At 42.3% G+C, this 23,008-nt stretch overlaps 1 protein-coding gene across 1 annotated transcript in view; it reads left to right on the top strand.

Annotated features, from left to right (window-relative positions):
- SCIN (scinderin) overlaps positions 1–19,536 on the top strand; it is a 66,589-nt gene extending 47,053 nt beyond the window's left edge. The window contains exons 9-16 of the mRNA XM_006194096.2: positions 93–214; positions 6,221–6,311; positions 8,501–8,671; positions 12,911–13,088; positions 13,389–13,510; positions 16,116–16,193; positions 17,873–17,933; positions 18,542–19,536. Of these exons, the coding sequence (XP_006194158.1) occupies positions 93–214; positions 6,221–6,311; positions 8,501–8,671; positions 12,911–13,088; positions 13,389–13,510; positions 16,116–16,193; positions 17,873–17,933; positions 18,542–18,669 (951 nt within the window). The 3' untranslated portion in view covers positions 18,670–19,536. The remainder of the gene's footprint in view (positions 1–92; positions 215–6,220; positions 6,312–8,500; positions 8,672–12,910; positions 13,089–13,388; positions 13,511–16,115; positions 16,194–17,872; positions 17,934–18,541) is intronic.
- Positions 19,537–23,008: the final 3,472 nt, after the last annotated feature.

The raw sequence follows: 23,008 nt of genomic DNA, 5'->3' as shown, positions 1-23,008 counted from the left end.
AGATCTAAACCAAAAAAAATTTTTAGAGCTCTGAGAAGTGTTATTAGATCAAGGAAATTTGAATTTCAGTATGCATGTTTTATTTCCTTCAGATCTGGCGGGTAGAACACAATGGTAGGGTGGAAATTGACCAGAACTCATACGGTGAATTCTATGGCGGTGACTGCTACATTATACTCTACACTTACCCCCGAGGACAGATTATCTACACGTGGTAAGTTCCCTCTTTCATAAGATCTCAAGTTCCACAGAGGCCAGGTTCTGCTCCAGAGTTAAATTTCATTGAATTCCAGGCAATGTGGAGTAGAATTACCCTGTAGTTACCCCAGTGAGATTTGTATAACATGCCTGCAGTATTTTCTTTCAATATGATTTTGACTGTATTCTGTAGCTGCTATCCACAAGAGGGAGGAGTTAGATAAAAGCCATCCTTTTTAATCTAGGAAAAAGGTTTTGGTATCCAAAGGGTAGTGTTCTCCTGGTGGGTATGTAGTTGAGTATCTCATCTCCTATGCAAGCTAACACTCCATCTGGCCAGCATCGTGGGCACCATGTCTTCGTATCGTTGAAATTCACAGTGGTCCATCCTGATTGGAGCTGCAGCACTGCAAGGTGGCAAACCCTCTAAGGCACAGGTGTATAATTTATGATCCTATGTCATACTCCAGAGACCTCAAATTGATGCATCCTTACTCTCCGGTCCCATGAAATTCTTAGCAATAATGGAGAAAATGCCAGTGTAGCCTATCTTGTATGGTTTTGAATAATGATTTTAGTTAATTGAGGGTTAAGTTTACTTAAAGAGAGTCACTGCCAATGGGGAAGGTCCAGCAAATAAGTTAGGTGTAGCTACCATTGGACTATTCCAAAAGGACAAGTATTCCGCAACAAGTCATCTCATGTGGGATTCTCAAACTTTATTAAGTGAAATCAGGTAAAATAGACTATTTCTGGGAAGACAGAGAAAAAGAAAATAATTTTTAAAAAAGATCTTAAAGCTGAGACGTGTAGGTGGAAGGTGCAAGGGTGAAGCAGGATCCTAACTTTGCCCACCTGGTGATGGTGCTCTTCAGTGAGCACGTTGAACGTACCTCAGGTCTCTGCTGAGATGGTGACATTTCTCTGTGGTGAGCGTCCCACCAGATGACAGAGCCACCTCTGTCCTCATAGTGTAACCACTTACACTCACCAATGCCTTGAGCTTAACCAAGTTCAGGAGATGGGATGATTATCCCTGTCCCCTAGGTTCTTGGTGCCATAGGGTGATTTGGGACCTGGAAGCATTGGCATCACCCAGGAGCTGGTTAGAAATAATGTCACGCCCCACCTTTGACCCACTAAAGCAGAACCTGCATTTCAGCAAGATCCCAGGATGATTCATATGTGCTGTAATGATTGACAGGCACTGCCTTAGGCAATGGTTCTAAACACTAGGTGCACATAATTACCTGGACAATTTTTTACAAATTCAAATGCCTGACCCACAGGGACTCCTGAGATTCTAATATACACCATAGTATTAATGAGAACCACTGTGCCCAGGGACGTTTCTGACCCCACAGTCACATCATACCCTTTCAAATATGAATGTATTTCGGATTTAGTTGTGTGTTTAAGATGCCATCTTCACGGCAACCATTTTTTAAATTGAAGTAAAGTCAATTCGACAATATTGTGTTAATTTCTGGTGTATAGCATAGTGATTCAGCTATACATATATATATATTCCTTTTGCTATTCTTTTTCATTATAGAATATTACAAGGTATTGAATGTAGTTGCCTGTGCTGTACAGGGGGACCTTGTTGTTTATCTATTTTACATATAGTAGTATCTGCAAATCCTAACTCCTAATTTATCCCTCCCCCATCCACCCATAGCCATAAGTTTGTTTGTCTGTGAATCTGTCTCTGTTTTGTAAATAAGTTCATTTGTGTCCTTTTTTTTTTTAGATTCCACATATCAGTGATATCATATGGTATTTTTCTTTCTCTTTCTGGCTACTTAGTATGACGATCACCTGTCCATCTATGAGCAACCACTTTTTTGATCAGCATGTTTGCACTAGCAAAAAGCTGGATGTTTCCATGAATTATCTTTCTTCCTCACCAACAGATTATTTTCAAAAGAAAAAAAAAAAGGAGGGGGGAATCAGGCAGATGAAGTAATTGAACCCACAGTCATAACTGTTGTAACTGGTGAAGTAACATTTCACACCTTGATCGGCAGCTTTCTTTACAGCTTGAGTGCAGCTATGCCCTGCTAGAAGCTGTGTCCTTGTTTTGCAATTTCCCTTCCTAAAGTTTAATTCAGAAAAGTGTTTGTGCAAAGCATGGCATTCATAGGGGTAAATTCATTGTTCCCAGCCAGCTTTTCTTTTACACTGTTTCTTGTCTTCCTCTTAATTCTCTTTTGTATGTAAAAACTACAATTGATTGTGGCACTTAGACCAAACAGGAAAGACTGAGCAATTTAAAAGAATGTTTTGAGGAATCATCAATTTACAATCCACATGAATGACTATGTGGATATAACTAAACAGACGAAATCAGGTTATACATTTTAAATGCAGTAGCTATTCCTTAAATTGTTTGAAAATGTTTACTGAGCACTTTCTATGTGCCAAGCACTGTGCTCGATACTACAGATACAGTGAGGGGAAAAAAATACAGCCTGTGTCCTGAAGAACTTACACTTTAAAGAGAAGAAGATGATTAACGGGCATTTCAATGAAGTATGAAGCGTTTAAGATAAGACCAAGCTGAGTGATCTTTGGGAAATTAGGGACAGTCACCCAAGCCCACTCCTAAGCTATTGGTGATGAGCTCCTAGAAGGGACATCGAAGTTGGAGCTGGGAAGGCGAGCAAATATGGACGCTATCCCAAGCAAGGCAGGGAAAAGTGTGCTCTGACCTACTAGTAATGAGGTACCACTAGAGCAAAGTTAGGGAGCAAAACATAAAACCAGAGAAATTGGAAGGAGCCAGGCTGTGAACGGCTTTGTTACTATCCTGCGGAGGATGAACCTTATTTCAGGGCATTGCAAGCCAGTCAGAGAGTTTGCATAGGGGAATGACATGATTGGTTTTCATCTTAGAGAAATTATTCTGGTTGACGTGTGAAGAAAGGACTAGTGGGAGGAGATTGGTGGCAGAGAGGCTGTGGGGGATTTGTTGCAGTAATCCAGCTGAATGATAATGTGGCCAGAACTGTGTAAGGGAAATGGGAAGGGAAAGGGTGAGACAAGTTGCAGTGTATTAAGATGCTGACATCTGAATGACTGGTTACGGGGAACGGAGAAGATGGCCAAGGCAAGGGTGACCCCAGATTTCTGATCTGTGCACAGGTGGGTAGTGTTTTTTTTGTGGAAATAAGAAACTCGGGGAGGATAAATTTGGCCCTCACTGTAAAGAAAGAGAAAAGGAAGATGAGACTGTGCCACACTGTTAATAGGTATTACCTTTGGACTAGCACTGGGGGTGGGGGAGGGGACATACTGTCTCCTTTCAATTTGATGTGTTCAAGATTTCCATGATGAGAATGTATGACTTTTTGAGATATCAAGAATACAAGTTAGATACTTCAGAGTCCTTCTGTGAGTCTTTGTCATTTAATATGGATGTTAAATATGTCAGTTTGTTATTGTCGTATGATTTGTGGGACTTCAAAAGCTTCCATAAAGGTAGTGAAGAGGACATTTAGAAAACAGGCAGAACTCTTGAAGCCTGGCTTTCAAATTAAACAGCTTTCCAGTTTATGTGCTCATTTCACTGCAGGGGTGTAAATGGGTTAAGTCCAGGAGGCAGAGTTAAAGGTGACAAACTAGAATTCAATCAGCTACTCAGTACCCAGATTTGTCTTTTTATTTCTGAAACCACTTGTATTCGAAAATGATAGGAGAAAAATAATTTCAGCAGTGATCTTTTCTCCGAAATGTCAAGTAATTGAAATTGAACAGACTCTGGACAGTGGCAGTGATGAGTCCCTTGAAGCAGTAAATTCCATTTTCATGCAGTATTTATTTTTAATGAGTAACAAGTACCACATACTTATAAAGAAGAAGTCATACCAAAGTAGACTGTTTCGACGCATAGAATTTCAAAATTAGAGACAAAGAGCAACTTCATTATATCTTGATTGTAGTGGTGTCCTTTGTTTATTTGTTTTTCTAAAAATCAAAATGATCTTAGTTCCCCCGTGAAAACACTCAACCGTATTCTAACGTCTTCTCGGACAGTAGCCTCACCTGGACTACAGGCCGGTAGGCTTTGGCATCACACCTTGGCCCAGGGTCCGAACCTCCAAGTTCCCCGTAAACCAACTAAGACTTGGACACGCGCGTCCGGATGGCTGCGTTTTCGCGGAGGAACGAGGCCCCGCGCCCGCGCTCAGGGGAGCGTCTCCCCGCAACCCCCGCGGGGTCCCCCGGGGACTCCGGGACGGTCACTCCGCGCCCCCCCCCACCCCCCGCCGGGCCACGTGCCTGCGGCGGCCGCGCTCCCCCGCCCTCCGCGTCGGCGCCCCGCACGGCTCCCGCTCGCGCGCTGCCCTGTCTGCCCGCCGGTGCCAAAGAGCCCCGCAGTACCCCCCCCCCCCGCCCCCGCCCCCGCAGCGCGGCCCGGGCCGGCTCACCCGTCCTGCCGCTGTTGTAGTGGGGTCCTTGACGGCCTGGGTCATAGGTCCGTAAAACAGAATAACGTGAATCTGCGTGGATGGAAGCATAGGTCACTTTATAGGAAGAAGAAGAAGGGCTTGAGACAAGCAGTGAAATATTTATTAAGAGTGTCCGGAAGGCAGAAGTTTGGTTTTCCAGTTTTGCTGGTTGAAATATTCCAGGGGAAAACCAGGGAAAAAAGGTAAAATGGCAACAGTAGTGCAGAGATGTTGTCTATTGCTTGGTTGGATTTTTTTTTTTCGTGCAGAAAAAAAGAAAATGGAAAAATAGCCAGGAACTTACAGATGTGAGGAAGGAAGGACGGGGGAGAACAGACTCCTGCTGTTACCTCAGCTCCGTGTTACTCCTCACCCGGTGCTCCCGGAAGTGACTGTTAGCGGGATAGGCTCCTGGAAAATTTAGGCTTAAAATTAGCATTAAAGACTGTATTTTTGCGAGCGTCCATATATAATGGAAAGCATTTTTAATTTTTTTAGACTTGTGCCTGACGTGAGTATGTCCTTCCTTTTTTTTCTCTCTTTTTCGGCACCCCACTGTAGGACATTTCTGTATCAACCCTTTGACTCTGTGCAGGAAATACGCTGAGATAATTAGGACCTGCTCCCCGCACCCAGTGTCTTGGGGCATGTGTGCATATGTGCATGTTTGGGTGTGTTGCCCAGGCTGGGGGGCTGTCTTTAGTCTGCTCTGGATATGAAATAGTAGGTCTCTCCCAAAGCTGCAGAAGAAAAGATATAACTAACTTTTGAAATCCAGCCCCAGCATTAGTGTTCCTCCTGCTGACCTCCAGTCAGATAGGGATGGGAGGGTTGGCTAGAAACAAACAATGCTCAGTGCTTTGACTGGCTTTGCCCTCCCACAACACGTCGAATAGGCAGATCTCCCAGAGGTTGCTCTGTAGGTTAAGCTACTGACTGGAGTGATACAAAGGCTACCCTAGGAAGGGAAGTTGCAGATGAATGGGATGCATTGGTTGATTGTCTCTTATCTGGGTGACTGGTAGTCTAAACTCTAACCGTGTTATTAATAATTCCTTTAAAGAATGGCTAGAATGACAGAATGGGGCCTCTCTACTGCCCACTTCTGATGATTATTTTCTTGCTTTTTCTGGGTGCAGACATTTGTTACCATGCTCACCAAATAATCATGGAAAGATAAAATGCCTCTAATACTCAACCCAATAGATCTGGCTTATATTCTACTCAAGTGGATTATTTTTCACTATGGAGATGGCTTCCCAAAATAGGCAGCTCCAACGTGAAATCAAACAGACTTGATTACTTAGCTAAGTTACATAAAGAACTGCAAATAGACCTAGAAAACAGAGATTAAAATACCTCCCATGTGTAGTTCTAGACAGTGCACGGGAGAGTTCATGGCTCAGTGTTGGTACTTTCCAAAAGCAATAGCTTTTGTCGCTGTATCGTGTCAAAACAGCTAGTTTCTTCTTGATCTTCCATGATATTAAATTTCTGCTTGAAATGCCTACATTAGATGATCTTAAAAGTTAAATACAAGCTAATTTATTTTTCTTTGGTTCCTCCAGGCAGGGAGCAAATGCCACGGGGGATGAGCTGACGACATCGGCGTTCCTGACTGTTCAGTTGGACAGGTCCCTTGGAGGACAGGCTGTGCAGGTTGGGATGTTTTTACCCCCAAAACTCACACACGCTAAAGTTCTGCCAGCCCAGTGTCTAGTTAAAACCCTTCCCCCAAGTTGGGATAGGAATTTGTCATTTTCTAAATATTATCCTTTTTTATTTTTCATTTTGGAACTTAACTATTGCAATTCTCATGCCATACTAATTTTCTTAGATTTTGGAAAAGAAGGAGCAAACAGAATTTAAAAAATAAACTATTAACACATTTAGGAGCCCCACCCCCAATCTTTCATTTAGAATCACATCAGATGTCAATTAAAACCATTCTGAGTTACCACTTCCAGCTGATCACTTTCCAGTTTTCAAATCTTTATGAAAGTGTAATGGCTTCTTCAAAAGTATCAGTTAAGTAGAAATGTAAGTCAGATACTTTAGTACATAAAATCTAAGATGTGGAGGTTGAATTTGGTCTTCCAGCTGGTTTCCTTTCCATCTTAGTACTTAGTACCTATGTAAAGCAGGTCAGACCTAAATTTAAAAGTACAGATTAACTTTCAAAAAATAAACCAACTTTGTTCATTGTAAATTAACAAATTAACAAGATGATTGAATTCTTTAAATGTGCTAACTCCTCATGAACTTCCCCACGAATTTCCCCATAAACTGTTACATTCTTGAATGAAATATTTCTAAGAACTGAAATCATCTATGTCACTTAATTGATCTTTCAGCTGTTTCTTACCAATTCATGCAAGAACTTTGAGGATATGATCTGTGCCTTATAAACTCTATATTTCATAGTTAAACATTTGATATAACCAATGAATGAGTTTCCATTCTGTTAGCCAGTTGAATCCTAAATTGACAATGAAATGGTAATGCTTAGTTTCATCACTAGATGGCAGTAGTTTACAATAATGCAAAAAACAAAAGTCCTAAATTGCTGTTTTAAGCAATTTCTTTGTAGACTATATTACAGTACTGAAAGATTTTCAGTTTACTTTTCCCTGTCTTATTTTCATTTTGCAGTGGAGAATGGGTCTTAGTTAATGGCCTTCTTTCTCCCAAGTTGACAGTTGAGATTTTCTCAATGTTATGTGAAATGTGAATCCAACAGCAATTTTAGGTGCTCCCAGGTAACCTCACCCCAAGCTCAGGGCTGTGACTCAGAAGACATTTTTATAATTTGCTACTCACTTATTCATATGTCTGCTAAGTGAAAGATACCTGTGGAGTTAGTTACTTTCAGCGTTCCCTAAGCCTCCTTACGCAATGGCATGTGCCATTCACTTGGCTTCTAGAAAAAGACAGACCAGGGTAGTTGAGACAGTTCAATTTTAGCACAGGGCAAAATAATTGAAGAAATAGGGGACTGACACAAAGTTTGAACTCTTCATGTAAATTAATGCCTCAATAGTTTATGGAAGAAACAGGGAATTCATGTTTAATCCAATATCTGATATTAAACTAACTAATAGGTGAAATTAAGTAATTTACCATTTATTGTTTTCAATTTCCTTATCTTGAAAAGTCCTTATATTGTATTTTTAAAAGTGTTATATTAAGCAAATCCACTATTACCATTTCCATAGATAAGTTAAAAAGTAGAAAGTCTGTTCTGTTTATTTTTGCCAGTGTTTGATGTTTGGATCGAAATCTTTGTTCATCCCTAGATTATGATTACTTGATTACATTTTTTCATCTCACAGTGGTAGAGATGTAGAAAGAACAAGTATGCTTTTTTGTTGTCTTACTTTTGGAAGTATTTGAATGAATGCACATCTCACCCTCTGAACAAGATCTGAAACATGTAAGCAACAGGTGTAGCCCTGAGCATCTGGAAAGTGTTGGTGCCCGTGAGGAAAGAGTAATTTTAGTCATCAAATAAAAGATGGCACACTTCAGCACTTTGTTGTTTTTCCCTTTTGGAGATGTGGATGAACAGACTTACATCTTGGTGCTTTCTGGGAGCAGAGGGTTGTGCAGTATGGTGCCGGGTCCCCTGAGAAGATGCTGTGTCTGCAGTAACCCAGACAATTCCTAAGTCAGCAAGGAGATGCTGCTTGATTATCATTAACCTATATTTTCTGTTAATCATCGTTCCTTCTGCTCTTGACTTTTTATTTCTAATTTTGTTTTCAAAAAGAAAAATAAGAACGCATTTGGAAATATAGCCTTCCTGCCCGCACGCTTTATTATGCTTCTTTTATCCCCACTGCTCCCAGGTTCGAGTCTCCCAAGGCAAAGAACCTGCTCACCTGCTGAGTTTGTTCAAAGATAAACCGCTCATTATTTACAAGAATGGAACATCAAAGAAAGGAGGTCAGGCGCCGGCCCCCCCTACACGCCTCTTTCAAGTCCGGAGAAACCTGGCATCCATCACCAGAATCTTGGAGGTAACGTCGTATATTCAATGAAACCTGCCCTGCCTATGGGCTTCCCAGTGGACCTGAGCCATTAACAAATATTAGCCTTTAAAAAACTGGCAAGTCAACCCCCTCCATTTCTATAATTAGTCGAGCATTCACACACACACACAAAAACTAAAAGCAGGAGAATCAAGTAGAAAGTGAAGTCCAGATACCAGGCCTCTCGTGTTTTTCAATTGCCTTGTACCGAAACAAATTAATTTTAACAATAATGTAACAAATCAAGCTGTCAGAGATGTGAGGCAGCTTAAGCTCTATCTTGAAAGGCCTGGGGGAAGGTGGAGGGCAAGTGGTGGTCAGGTGACCACACTGTGAAGTTCCAGAGGGAAGGCCCTTATTTGAACAAGTGTAACCAACGTGGAAAGCAAGCTTCGCCACACTGGGCCGAGACCATAACTCAGCAGGCCAAACTAGCTGTCTCCAGGACAGGAGCTGTGAAAAAAGTCAAACCCCAGATCACAGTGTCGGAAGACGAGACCTCCAGGTGTGGGCAAGGCCAATAGGCCCAGGTTTTGTTTTGCTTTTTATACCTTTTTTGTTTTTAAATGGACGTACCTGGGGCTGAACCCGGGACCTCGCCCGTGCTAAGCACGCACTCTACCACTGAGCTATACCCTCCCCACCGGGAAGGCCCAGGTTTTTAAATGGCTGAGTGCTTTGACCTCTAGGAGGATTCCTCATACTTCATAACCCAGTCACCTCAGTTGCCATTGAAACCCATCACCCCAAACTGCCCTGCCCTCTCTGTCTAGCCCCAGACCTGGACCCATCTGCCCAACCATTGCGCTGAGCCCTGAAAACCAGGTGACATTCCTCCACCTGCAGCCTCTTCTCTAAGCTGCCTTCCTTTCTTGCTCTGTGGCTGTCCTCTGAGGACGCAGACTCCCACACGGCCCTCTCCAGTGCAAGCTGTGTTTCTCCTCAGTGTCCTCTTACCAGGGATGGGGTGGCGGGGTCCCCTCCTTGCTCGCCCTGGCCCCTTTGACTACTCTCTTCCTGGAGTCTCCCGCCCCCACCCCCGTGTGCTGTCATCTGCTGAGTTGCTAGTCCTTCCCGTCTTGTTCTCTGCGGCCTTCAGCCATTGCCTCACTCTCCCCATCACTCTGGCTTCTCTCACCCAGCAGACTCGCCTTGACCCCACTTCTTCTCACACTCACGTGGTCCTGTACTAAACTTTGCCATTGGCAGTAACTTTAGCACCTCAAACATCTCGTCTCTGACAACCGTCTCCTGTCCGTCAGCGCTTTTTCTCCAGGATTCACACTCCAGCAGTTCTCCAGTCTCACACCTGAGTCCATGAACCCTCTCCATCTGTCATATGCTTCACATCCTCCTCTCTCTCTAAATCTCCAACATCTCTGCTCTCTACTGACCACGGATTCTGAGTTCACGGAGAACACAGATATAATCATACAGGAATCACCTTATCTGCTCCCCTCCAAGCTCACCCCCTTGTCTGCATTTGTACTTGTGTATTCTCCTTCCTGCCTATTTTATGAAATAAATGTAAGTTGTTAATTTACTTGTATTTAACATTTAATAAATATTTTATAATCATTATTTATGTATACATACTAAATTATGAATTAATGTCAATGTATTTTTGTCCATAAATTAATAAAAATAATAGCATTTGTATAAAGTAATATATTGATAGAAATGAATATATACTTATTACATAAATAAATGTGACTCATGTTTCAGGCCAAGTTCCTTTGGCCCCACACCATCACCAACTTCTGTCCAGGGTCCCCTGTCCTGGCCTTTTTAAGGACTTTCCTGGGTCTCTGTCTCATGTTCTTATGCAGTTCCAGTTTATCAGTATTGCAGGCAGTCATCTCCTTTCTCTTCTGTATCACCAATTTAATCTTCTATCCTGGATCACTTCCTTTGAAATACACATGTGCCTTTAAACACTCCCCTCCTTTCTTTAAAAACTGTCTCTTGACCCTGACCCTCCCAACTACCACGTCCCTTCTCTGCCCCCCATTAAGAGTATGGATCTTCAAAACAGTTGTCTTCAGTCGCCCTCTGCCTCCCCCCCCCCCCCTTGCTAGGCCCACTCTCCCAGGAGCCGCTCCTCAGCCCTCCATTCCCATCTCTCCACCTGGATGGTTTTCACCTAGTTTGCCAATGACCTGCGTATAGCCTGCCGTCAAAACTCTCTTCTGTGCACCCACTTTGCTCAGCCTCCTGCTAGTATTTGCCACAGTCGTCCTTTTCTGTTCTCGAAACATTCTTTCTTTCTCACTAGGCCTCTTCTGAAAGCCCACACTTCTCGGGATTTCTTCCACACTTCAGGGCCATTCTTCTGAAGGTGTTTTCACTCCAGTCCGGTTTTGCTGGATCCTCCTCCTCTGCTTGTCCTCGAAGCCCTTGGACCCTGCCAAGGCTCGGTCTTGGCCCTCTTCAGAGTGATCTCATTCATACAGTTTACATTCCATTATGTACTGATTGCTTCCAGAACATTCTGGGACCTGGATTCTCATGTGTTCGATTATGACTGATTTTTTTAATCTATCAAGTGACAGTTACGCTCTCATCTATAGGCAGTCTCAGTTGATTTCAGACGTGGGAATCACCAAGAATCATGACATTCCCAGTATCTTCCCAGTGGGCGCTTCTTCATAGGGCATCGTAAGCTGATTGCGATGTAAATGCTTTATCTTCTTGCAGCCTCTCAAACCAGCCTTCGCATTCCTAGCCTCTCTGAAATGCACTAGTCAAAACATTGGAAGACTTTTGTTTTCATCTACTGGGAGGCTAAAGCTTTGTCCTGCTCTGCGGGAACTGTCTTCCTGACCCCGCAGCAGTCTGGGTGTGGGCCTCTTCTCACCTGTCTCACCATCATCCAAGCTCTTTCCTTTTAGATTAGAAACTGGAAGTCATGGTTCCTATAAATCTCCATCATCACATCTGATAGATGCCTTTGAGTTTGATCCACGGGCCTCGTTCCTACTGGACGAGGATGATAACCACATCCCAGAATGCTACCAACACCTGGGACACATCTTCAAAATTTCCATCAGCCATTCCTTGCTCCTCTGGGGACAGGGTCCCCACTGAACGTGGTGAAACCCAGCTCTCCATGCTGTTGATGCCTCCATCTGTTAGCTCCACACGGGTGGTCAAACGCTGTCATTTGTCACCGCTGATCACCAGCCCGCTTGTAAAGCCCCCCACCCCCTCGCTTGGCCTCAGGACGCTGCACTCGTGCTTTCTTCCTCCTTCTCGTGGCTGCTCTGTCACTGTCTTGCTTACTGGTTCTCCTTCATCTCCCTGTTAGCACCCATCACACTGAGTCCCATGGTCCCACAGAAAGTCACGCACATACTGTCACAGTCACACAGTCATATGGCTACACAGAGGGTCTCACAAAGACCGGCACAGAGACACACAATGACAAGGTCATAGATACGGTCCAAGACACAAGCCCATCCTTGGCCCTCAGGCTTACTCAAGCCCAAGATGCAGCACATGCCTTGTCCCTGCCCAGAGAGGGTTCCACCTGTAACCTCACCCTCAGGCTGCAGTCTGGTCTCATCCAGGTGCCTCTCACTCTGGCCACACAGACTGGAACTGCTCACCTGGCCTATTGCAGGCGATGTCCAAACTTCTCGGTTGAAAGGAAGGGGTGGTGTCAGTGCTGTGTTTTTAATCCCCCATAAATAGTCTTTTATAATTTGAGCTATATCAAGTATGACCTGGTGAACTTTTTAGTGATTCTGTGTTACTATATTTTTACCAAAAATGGACCCCAGTTCCTGTTTAAGATTTTTAGGTGTACCTTTAATGATTTGCTAAGCCTTTTCAGTGGGAGAGAGAAAAGCTGAACTTCTGTGCTTTACATGCATCATTTGTGAATATTACATCCTCTTTCCAAACATGTGTTATAGCCCATCCTCGTTCTCATGGTTTCTTTGAACATTATCTTTGTTACTTATCACTTAAGCTGGGCTAATTTTATGCTTAGAGACTTGTGCTGCTGTCTGCAGGCAGTTGAGCGTTAAAGTGACACAGAGCAAAAGTGCTCGTGCTCTCATGCTACTAAGGCCATTGTGGGGTCCTGGTGCCGCCCTGCTTTAACACACTGGGATCAGGACAGAAGCCTGTAGGTGGCTTGGCACTGTCACAGCTTCTTGGACATGTTTATTGAGGGAGCAGCAATGAATTTAAATCATTGTGTTCTTTTTCTTTATACTCTAGGTCGATGTTGATGCAAATTCATTGAATTCCAATGACGTTTTTGTGCTGAAACTTCGGCAAAACAACGGCTACACCTGGCTCGGAAAGGGTGCCAGCCGGGAGGAGGAGAAAGGAGCAGAGTATGTGGCAAATGTCCTTAAATGCAAAACCACGAGGATTCAGGAAGGCAAGGAACCAGGTGTGTACAGGTGGGGCCAAGGACACTCACTAGAACTTGGTTTGGGATAATTGCTAATCTTGCCATTTATTTATTTTTTCAGAAATGGGAACTTTGTATTGGTTATAGGGCCTTAAGAACCCTTTCATTAGTTGCAAAAGTGGGTGACAGTACCTGCTGGATTTGAGTAACTTCTCCTGTTATATTTAAATAACTTCTTAACACTGGAGTCAAAGTGAGATATTATTATTTATTGATGTAAAGCAATTCCAACCGCATGCTCCTGAAGATTCATTGGATAACTCGGTGTGTTTTCCACAGAGGAGTTCTGGAGTTCCCTTGGAGGGAAAAAAGGCTACCAGACCTCTCCCCTGCTAGAAACCCAGGCAGAAGACCACCCTCCTCGGCTTTACGGCTGCTCCAACAAGACCGGAAGATTCACTGTGAGTGTCTCAGGAAACACTGGGCAGATCCGAGCCGCGTTGGAAGAGGTGTTCTGGTGTTGGCTCTGGCTCTTTCCAGCCATGTTCCTGCTCCAAGTCTCAGTTTTAGTTTCCCCGAAAATCACAGATGATAGTCTTTGCTCTGCACGGGGTTGGTTTAGGAGCCCACAACGTAATGGTTGGGAAAGCATGGGAGTACCGTGAGGTACTCTGTGACTCAGGCTGCTCTTAGAAATAGCAGCCACTTTGCACCTGTGTCAGCATGTGGTCACTGCTGTACGAATATGCGTGTGGTTGGGTTTGATAATGCAAACCTGTGACACTTTCTGTGGGCAACAGTAGTGGTTCCTCTGATCAAACTAGGTAAACTGTGCACTTTGGTCTCCCAGGGGAATAAAAAGTTTCACCATGTTGACTGAATAAAAAAATATTATGGAAATACTATGCTCATGGGGCAAAATCACAGAAAGCTATATACACACCTGCAAATGAACTGAAATCAGCAGGAGTATTTTATTTCCTAGTCATTTGCAGGCTTGGAGTTCCAGGCAATCCGAAGCAGAAATACCTGTGTACAAGAGGGATTTTTCTACTGGGCTCTGAAATATGTCCTGTTTGACCACAAAAATTCGGCTTTCTCTGTTTGACATGTGAGGCTTTTGTGTAAATTTTTCTCTTAAAGAGTGAATTCCTTGCCTATAAAATTTGATCTGCAGGTTTGGTCACCATGTCTTGGTAAATATCAGTTTTGCTTTCCAACACAGACATGAAAATTGCCGAAGTGTTTTTTCAGGTACATTGCGTGCGAGAAGTAAAATGCTTTGAAGAAGAAACTGCTCATGGGTGAACCACTTTTGAAGCTTATGAGTGATTTGGTCTAAAAATTAAAGATTTAAGTGGTAGATTGTGATAAATATTAGGTTGCTGGGCACAATTGTTCACCTACTTTGCAGGAAATCCCTGTATTTTATATACTTGTCAGAAAAGTCTGTTGTTTTACTCTTTTGACTGTTAATTCGATACTGCATCCAAACAACTTCTTTTTCAGCACAATGCTCCTATAGTTTCTTATTAGTATTATTTGCTAATATTGATGTAAATAACATGTTTGTTTCCAATGAAGATATATTTTACAAAAAATTATACCTCGACTTTGTTCTTAGGTTTAAAAAAAATTATTAATTTTGGGGTTTTATCATGCATATATTTAAGAGAAATTTACTTTCCCTTTGCACCTACTGATTTCCTTGTTTGATATTTTGAACTCTAATCCCTTCACATTTTAAGGAAAAGGGGTATTACTAACAACTGTTTGATTTTATTACCACCAACAGAAAGCAGGCTTTAGACACATAGATTCATACAAGAGAGCAGAACCTGTTGGTTAAAAGCAAACCTTTTAGAACCAGTCTGGCTGCCTGATATCACTTACTTGGTGATATTATTTTTCTAGCTGTGTGACCTTAGGCTGGTTGCTTACCCTCTCTGAGCTATAATTTTCTCATCTGAAAAATAGGGATAATTCTAGTACTTATTTTGTAGAGTGGCCTGTGAATATTAAATTAGTTGTTGCATGTAAAAGATTAGAATAGTACCTGGCATAGATTGAGTGATATTAAGGTTTTTTGCTTTTTTTAAATCACTATGTGATTGGTAATTATTCTGTAAAAAGATGAGCTAAACCAGTTTCTTGCCTTCTGTAAATGTTAGTGTTTGTTTTCTGTATAACAGTCTAAAAATCTCATTGAATTACAACCATATGTACTGCCATGCTCAGGGGGCTATAGGTTAGGTGCGTGCCTGTTTTTCCCAGGACAGAGCCCAGCAGCACAAGAGGGCCCCGCTGAGTCCCATGTGCTAATATGACACAGCCAAGGCCTCAGTCAACCTCACCTGCTCCACTGTATTGCAGAGTCACACAGCAGAGGGAAGGAGTGAAGAACTGCAGACTATAATCCATAATCCAATCTTTCCTAAGGATCGGGGAGGAGGGGGTGGTTCATCCAGAATTCTTTAAAAGTTTTGAACTTAGATTAATGTATACCCATTTATTGGGTGCATGAAACAAACCCTCTCCATTACCCTTTAATGTTAACTACATAGAACACAATTTAACCTGTTTAAAATAACAATAATGACGCTTTGCATATGGAATAGTGTTATAATATCTTATTGAAAATTGTTGATTCATAAAAATGACCAGACCTATTGATTTTATTAAAATAATCTTGACCTATTAAATGGAAGACAATTTAATACCCAGATCATAAACTTAAATGTCTTTAGGAACTAAGAAGGCAACATAAATCTGTGAGGCAACTTGTCATAAAGAACTGGAAGTAGAGACAGCTGTGGCAGAACCGACTGTATATGGCCTCCCTAAGGCATTCAGATACAATACGTATGTGAAGCACAAACCATCAGTTTGTGATACACCATTAAACAGATAAACAATTATTTAAATCTTTATTACCCAAAAGGAAGGAAAAAATGACTGCCAAACTTTATTTTTGCTATGCTCCAAATACAAGGCATTTGGTATTCTATATATTAGAAAAATCACCGCTTGGCTGTTGGGTCACAAAGCTTTTTCATACCCTTTCAGATTGAAGAGGTTCCAGGAGAGTTCACCCAGGATGATTTAGCAGAAGATGATGTCATGTTACTAGATGCTTGGGAACAGGTAAAACTTTTTTTTTTGTTCATAACAAGAGAGTGTCCTTACAGTTGGGAGCTGACAAAACCTGCTTTGAGAAGTGGCAAGTCTAATAATAAACAGATGTATGGATTTCGGCTGTATTTAAAAGAAACTCACCACAGTTTTGGCAAAAAGTAAACCTGATACATGTGGCAAGTTGGCTTCTTAAGGTGGAGATGGTTCCATGGCTACCATCTTGAATAGATTTTTTATTTATTTGTAAAATTCACTCATTCCTAATTTATTCATCCATTCCTCCATCCACTCATTTAAGTAATAAATGCATTAGTGGGCACAATACCATGGGGGTAAATGCCTCAGGGGAAGCTGAAATATTCAGAATTTCTCTTGAAATTTGACAAGAAGTCATGGGGTCCCCTTCCCTGGGGAAGAAACAGACACAGGATAGTTTTGAATCTACACAGTACAATTTACTATTGTTATATATATCTTTATTTGGTAGAAAATTAATGGTGATTTGACATACTATATCTGATAGTTTTTTTTTTAATCTCTGTAAACTAATAATAGTGAAAGGGAAAAATAAATGTTAGGAACTAAATTATACAGAAAAATTATGAAACAGTTATCTGAAGTGGGCCTAGTCTTAGAGTCAACCACAGAGAGTGTTACTTAGGTCTGTTCTTAACTGCTAGGTCACTCAGTTATATCATACCTTAGCTTGGTCTAGAATTACCATATTTGAATTTGGGATCTAGTCACGGATTCTCCTCAGGTGAACAGGTCACTTATTTCTAGATATGATATGTAAAACCTCGTGTCGATAAAATACCTTTGTGTATTTAAGAATTTATAAAATAAGAATGACATTTCCTTATTCAGAAGAATGTATTTCCGTTAGTGGTTAACTCTTGCTTCTGTGTTTATGCGTACTTTAGAATATTTCCTGTGCTGCATTTCATTTTTGTAAATCATGCTTTTTCATTTTCATTAGCACTGCTGTCGTGGTTGCTTCTGTGCTCTGCAAGCAAATGCTCTAGCACTTTCAATGTGAATTAGAGTACAGTCAAAACTAATTTGACCAAAATTTCTCTCCCAACAAGTCGTCTTAAAGTGATTTAAATATAAAGTAACTCAGGAGAATTTTTCGCCATTGAGGTATCCAGCCTATACATTTGACAAGAAGGATACATATAGAATATGCATCAGTTTTTAAAAAATCAATATAGCACTTTTAGCAGAGTATTATAGGATAGAATGCCATCAGAGAGGAACACTAGGTTTACGTTAGGGATCCTAAAGGGAGTCTGGGGTGCCCACAAACAAGCTACGTGTGGCCGCCCCAACGTAGGATAATAATATGGGGATATTGACTGGCTCATACACCCCAGGGGTGGGTGCAGGAAACCAGCCAGTACGTTGTTTGGGGGAAAGTTCACTTTATCAACTGGAAAATACTGCATAAACATAAAATACCAGAATGTGAAATCTGGAGGCAAACTGGTGGGATATAAATTTCCATGTCTCCTAGTAGGTGTAGACTTTGGGAAGGTGATCAGCTTTCTCTGCGCCTCCATCTCCACATCCCTAACCTCTGGGGTTGTTGGAAGATTCAATGAAAACGTGTGAGAAGCTCTTTGCATACGGCTTGCACCGAGTCAACACTCCCAAACGATACGTATTATTATGGTTTCATTTTTCAGATTTTTATTTGGATTGGCAAGGATGCCAATGAAGTTGAGAAGACAGAGTCTCTGAAGTCTGGTAAGCTAGATCCCGTGGGCAGCAATGCCGGTAACCCCGAGTAGTCGTTCCCAAGTTCCTGACTGCCCTTCTCACCACAGCTTCCACAACTGACTACGAGTCTTAGCTTTCATCCTCAGAAGTAAAGAATAATGGAATTTTTTTTAACTGAAGGATTTCAGAGTAGGAATAAGAAAAATATGTTTTGTTGCCTAATTTAGAATATATCAATTTATTCTGAAAATTTTTAATTCACTTAAACACTTTTTATTATGGAAATAGTAAGACCTCCCTAACTGTCATAACCTAGCTTTTAAAAAAATTCCTTTTCAGTAACGCTGCTCTTTCTGGCACAATTTTTTGTGTGTGTGTGTTATTGCAAAGTGAAAAATAATTATGCTGTCAGGATAATTCCATAAAGTTTGGAATTTTTTCAGGGCATAATGAGACTCTCCCGCACATTCTGTGGCAGAAGAGAGAAATCAATAAGGAATTGTTCATATGGAGTAACATTGGCTCCTTTGGGGCAAGGAAAATTTGGTTTACTACTTCTGTTGGAAGACTTTACATTCTATGGTTATTTTACTGTAATTGAAACTAACTGAATTCATCTTTTTAACTCTTTTCAGCCAAAATGTACCTTGAGACGGACCCTTCTGGAAGAGACAAGAGGACACCAATTGTTATCATAAAACAGGGCCATGAGCCACCCACATTCACAGGCTGGTTCCTGGGCTGGGATTCCAGCAGGTGGTAAAGTGATTTTTGTAGGAAAACAAACAAACAAACAAACATTATGGGGCAGTTGTCCCCTTGCTGTGTTTGGGGAAAAAAGGGAGGGTCTGTTTGTTTATTTGACTTGAGAAAATTAACCTCAGCTGTAAGGCTATCCTTTAATGCCTAGTATTGGTTTGAAATTCGTTTCAAACTAGAATTTTCTTATGTTAATACTTTAAAATAACTTAAACTTCTGTTTAGACCAATATTAGCTCTGATGGAAGCTAACTTACATCTTTTCATATGACCTTTTAAAGGAGAAACGCTATGCACAATCTAGGGGAGTTTGTCAGGAAGTTTTACAATTCAGGACCCATAAGCCAAACTTGTTCTTTAATGTACCAGAGAAGACAGTTATAAATGCCTTTGAGGTCAGTCTCCTTTCTATGTGTTGTGTTCAAAAGAATCGTATATTTGCAGTAAGATTTCTGTTAAGATGGCTTTGAAAGTTTGTTTTCCTTCTTTAGCCAATGTGACTTTGATACCATTAACTCCTAAGAGTCATTTTTTAAGAGAAACTTTACCTTTTCGGCCTTTTAAAAAGACTTTGAAAGCACAGCTTTTTCCTGACAAAATAATTTGTGTTCTTATCCACGTTTCTATATATGATAGTACATGTTTACTATCACAAAAGATACATACCAAAAAATTCACTTATCTTGTCTTTCATCATTAAAACGCATCTCTTTTTGGAAAGGTGGTTGTGACATTTTATTCAAATGTGATATGTGAGTTAATTACATGGTTAACTTTAAAATTATTTTTATGCATAAATAAATATGAATTTAATATTTCTTAATTCATCCATATTCAGTAGTCAAAATTAAACGTTTCCATGGTTACAAAATTTTCTGGTTTTTTTTCCTGTTTATGAACTTTATTCTTTTGAACAGTAGGCATATGATAGGTTCTAAAAAAAGTTACTGTTCCAAATAAGATTTGTACATTTCAATTTAAAACAGCTAGACACTCTCAGTTGTGTATGGTGTGTGTGTACCTTTTTGTTAAGCCCTTCATGCTCAGGACATAGAAATTTCAATTTCAAAACGCATTAACAGATAGTAGGTCTCCGTTCGAATAGAGAATAATTCAGTGCCAGATATTTAGTGTCCTTGCTCAAGAATTTAGTGTTTACCCATAATTTTCAATTTTAAAAATCATAGTGCAGATGAAACCTGGGCCCTGTTAAAAGATAAACGGAAGCTTAGGAAAAGTTTTAAGAGTTTTTCTGAGCAAAACTCGACTTAGGGCAGGCAGCATTAAATGGAGCACTTGGGAGAGATGGTCATCGAGAAAAGGCAGAAACAAAGCAAGGAAATCACTGATTGGCTACAGCTTCAAGCTGCGTTGGCTGTTTGTGACTGATTTTCCCTGATTTTGTAATCGTGAGGCATTTACAGGCTTAGATTTTGGTTCGCTCACATCGGCTGCCACTGCATTAGAGCCATCGCAGTCTAATGGCCTTTTTGTTTTAAGTAACTTAACAGCACCCAGGAAACAGGAGTTGGGGCAGAAGATGGAGCTCCAGTAAGGTAGAAACCAACTTTGCAGGTAAGCTGGGCATGGCTGGTTGAGGAGGGAAAGCTACACGTGGGTGGAAAGGGGAATCAGAGGAGAGGAGCGGTCTGAGGACTTCGCACCCTCTCGCTGGAGGCAGGAAGGGCTGTGTGTTTCAGACGCGGTCCTGGCCTGGGGACGTGGGCCCAGGCCCGTTCTGACCTAAAGGTAGCTGGTCTGCTGCGGACTTGGGGCTCATGTGGGTGGAGAAGAAGCAGTGAGAAGCTTCACTCCCAGGGGCCATTCATTTGTTCATTATCTGTGCGGCATTACTTGGCGTCAGGTGCTGTTCTGGGCACTTAGGCTCCAACGTGAGTGAAACAGACAATCCCAGTTGTCATTTCACGAAGAGGCTAATAACAAAATCAATTAGTAGATATATTATAAAAATATATTAGAAGGTAAGTTCTGTGGAGGAAAAGAGGGAGGGAGGACAAGAAACAGTGAAGAGTGAGGTGCAGTGCAGGTGGAGGTGATGGTCAGACAGAATGGACAGGAGGAGGGAGTGGACCTTGTGATCACACCCAGGCAGAGGGAACGCCGAGAACCGAGGCCCCGGAGGTGAGAGCGTGCCGCATACACTGACGTCTAAAGAAGCAGGGAGATCCCTGGGGTTCTCTCCTCCTGTCGCCGCTGGACTCCAAAACCTTCACCTTACGCAGAGCTGCTGTTTAAGTCTGAGCTGTGGACGGATTGCTTTCCCCCATCCCACACCCGCGTACTCAGAGGCAGGGACGGCGACACCCGGGGAGATGGCTGCGTCACCAGCACAAGCAGTGTGGGGAAGACGACGCCGTGGGGGTGGTCCCGGAAATTCCCAGCAACGGCAGCCGTACCAAGGAGACCTAGGAGGCCTGTGGCTAGTAAACTGAAGGGCAGCTGGTGGAGAGAGGCGCTGAAGAGGGTTTGTAAAAATCACCTGGAAGGGTGAGCTAGGGAGTTGCCGTTTGCACTTCCACCCGCAGCTGGTGTGGCTCAAAGAAACACCTATGACCCTTGTGCTGCCAGGCTGGGGAGGGGAACCAGTCTCTTTGTAAAAAGGGAACATTGGCTGCATTACAGAAGGGCCATTGTTCTATGATACTCTAGAGTCTTCAAGTCCAATTATATGTAAACCCATGTAGGTTTAGTCTTTGGGATTTGAAATGCAGCTTCATACAGCCTAATGAATAAATATAAAAGTTTCCTAGTTAATTTTCTATTTTTCTTGAATGGTGCTATTGCTTTAACTTTTAATATGAAACATTAGATTGCTTTCTTGTCTTTGATTTTCCTCAAAGAGATGGGTACATCCAAACAGCACAGTAGAGGGCATTCTGTGTCCTTGTTAATGGTGACAGCATTCGCTAGTTCCTGAAAGTGCCGAGCGATACAGCCGTATTTCCTTTTATTTTAGATTGGAAACAAATAATGCTTCCAGGCAGGCCAAATGTGGCTGTGTTCCTAGTCGAGAAGTATTTTTATACTGTTTTCCAATTTTGAGGGTCAAAAGAATACAATCACATATTGCTCTTATAATGTATTTGCAACCTGTTACGCTATCCTGGCATGTTATCCTGATATGTATGTAGAGAGAGAGAAAGATACTTATGTATGTATCTGTCTCTTTCTGTATATCCTGGTACATAGCCTAGTGCTGGCGATACAGCAGAGAGCAGAGAGTTAAGGATGCCCTCCCTCAAGGGAGCTACAGTCTAGTGGGTGGAGACAGAAAAGACATAAGTATGAACATCCATAGTCTGCCATCTCACAGTAAGTGTCAGGAAGAACAGTAAGGCCAGGGGGAGAAATCGGGGTTGTGAGATGAGGGATTCTGTGTTAAGTGGAGTGAACAGGCAAAGCCTCTCCAAGGTGACATTTGGACAGAGATCTGCAGGAAGTGAGGGGATGAGTCTGTGATGGTTACTATTACGTGTCACCTTGACTGGGCCGTGGGATGCCCGGCTCTCTGGTTAAACGTTATCTCTGCCTGTGAAGGTGTTTCTCAGAGACTGACTACAGCAGACGGCCTTGGGGTCCGGCAGCATGCAGTCTGTTGTGGGCCTGAATGGAACCGAAAGGTGGAGGAAGGTTGAATTGGCTCTCTCTGCCTGCCTGAGCTGAGACATCTGTGTGCTCCTGCCCTGGGACTGACTTATACCATCAGACCTCCTGTTCTGAGGCCTTTGGACTTAGACTGGAATTTATACCACTAGCTTCCCTGTGTCTCCAGCTTGAGACAGCTTATTGTGGGCCTCCTCAGCCTCCAAGGTTACGTGAGCCAATTTCTTACGATTAATCTTATTTAAAAAAAATAGATACAGCTAGATACCGCGATCTCTCTCCACCCCCCCCCCCCCATCTACCTCTCCATCCTTTTGGTTTTTGTTTCTCTGGAGAACCATGACTAATGACAGAGCCCTGGGCATATCTCTGGGGAGGGGGTGGGACAGCAGAGCCCTCCATGCAGAGGGTTAAGAAGCTGGTTGTCTCTCTCAAGAGACTGTGAGGAAGCCAGCCTGGTGAGAGTGATAGAGAGAGATGGAGACGTGCGGGAGGTGAGGTCAGGAAGGTCCTGGAAGCATAGACCACACAGAACTTGTGGCATTTTCATTCCCTCTCTGGGTGGGCTTTAGTGGAGTGACATGACTTGTCTGACGTTTTGGAATGCTCACTGTGGCTCCTGAATTGAGCAGAAACGACAGGATGACAAGCCAGGAAGGAGAGGCCAGTTAGGAGGCTCTGCGTATAACCTGGGGCAGAACTGGTGGAGGCGGGGGCAG

This window comes from Camelus ferus, chromosome 7 (genome assembly GCF_009834535.1).
Source record: "Camelus ferus isolate YT-003-E chromosome 7, BCGSAC_Cfer_1.0, whole genome shotgun sequence".
In the NCBI taxonomy this organism is placed as follows: Eukaryota; Metazoa; Chordata; class Mammalia; order Artiodactyla; family Camelidae; genus Camelus; species Camelus ferus.
Note: the sequence above shows the minus strand (reverse complement) of the source record. Positions and strands in the feature narration are given on the sequence as shown.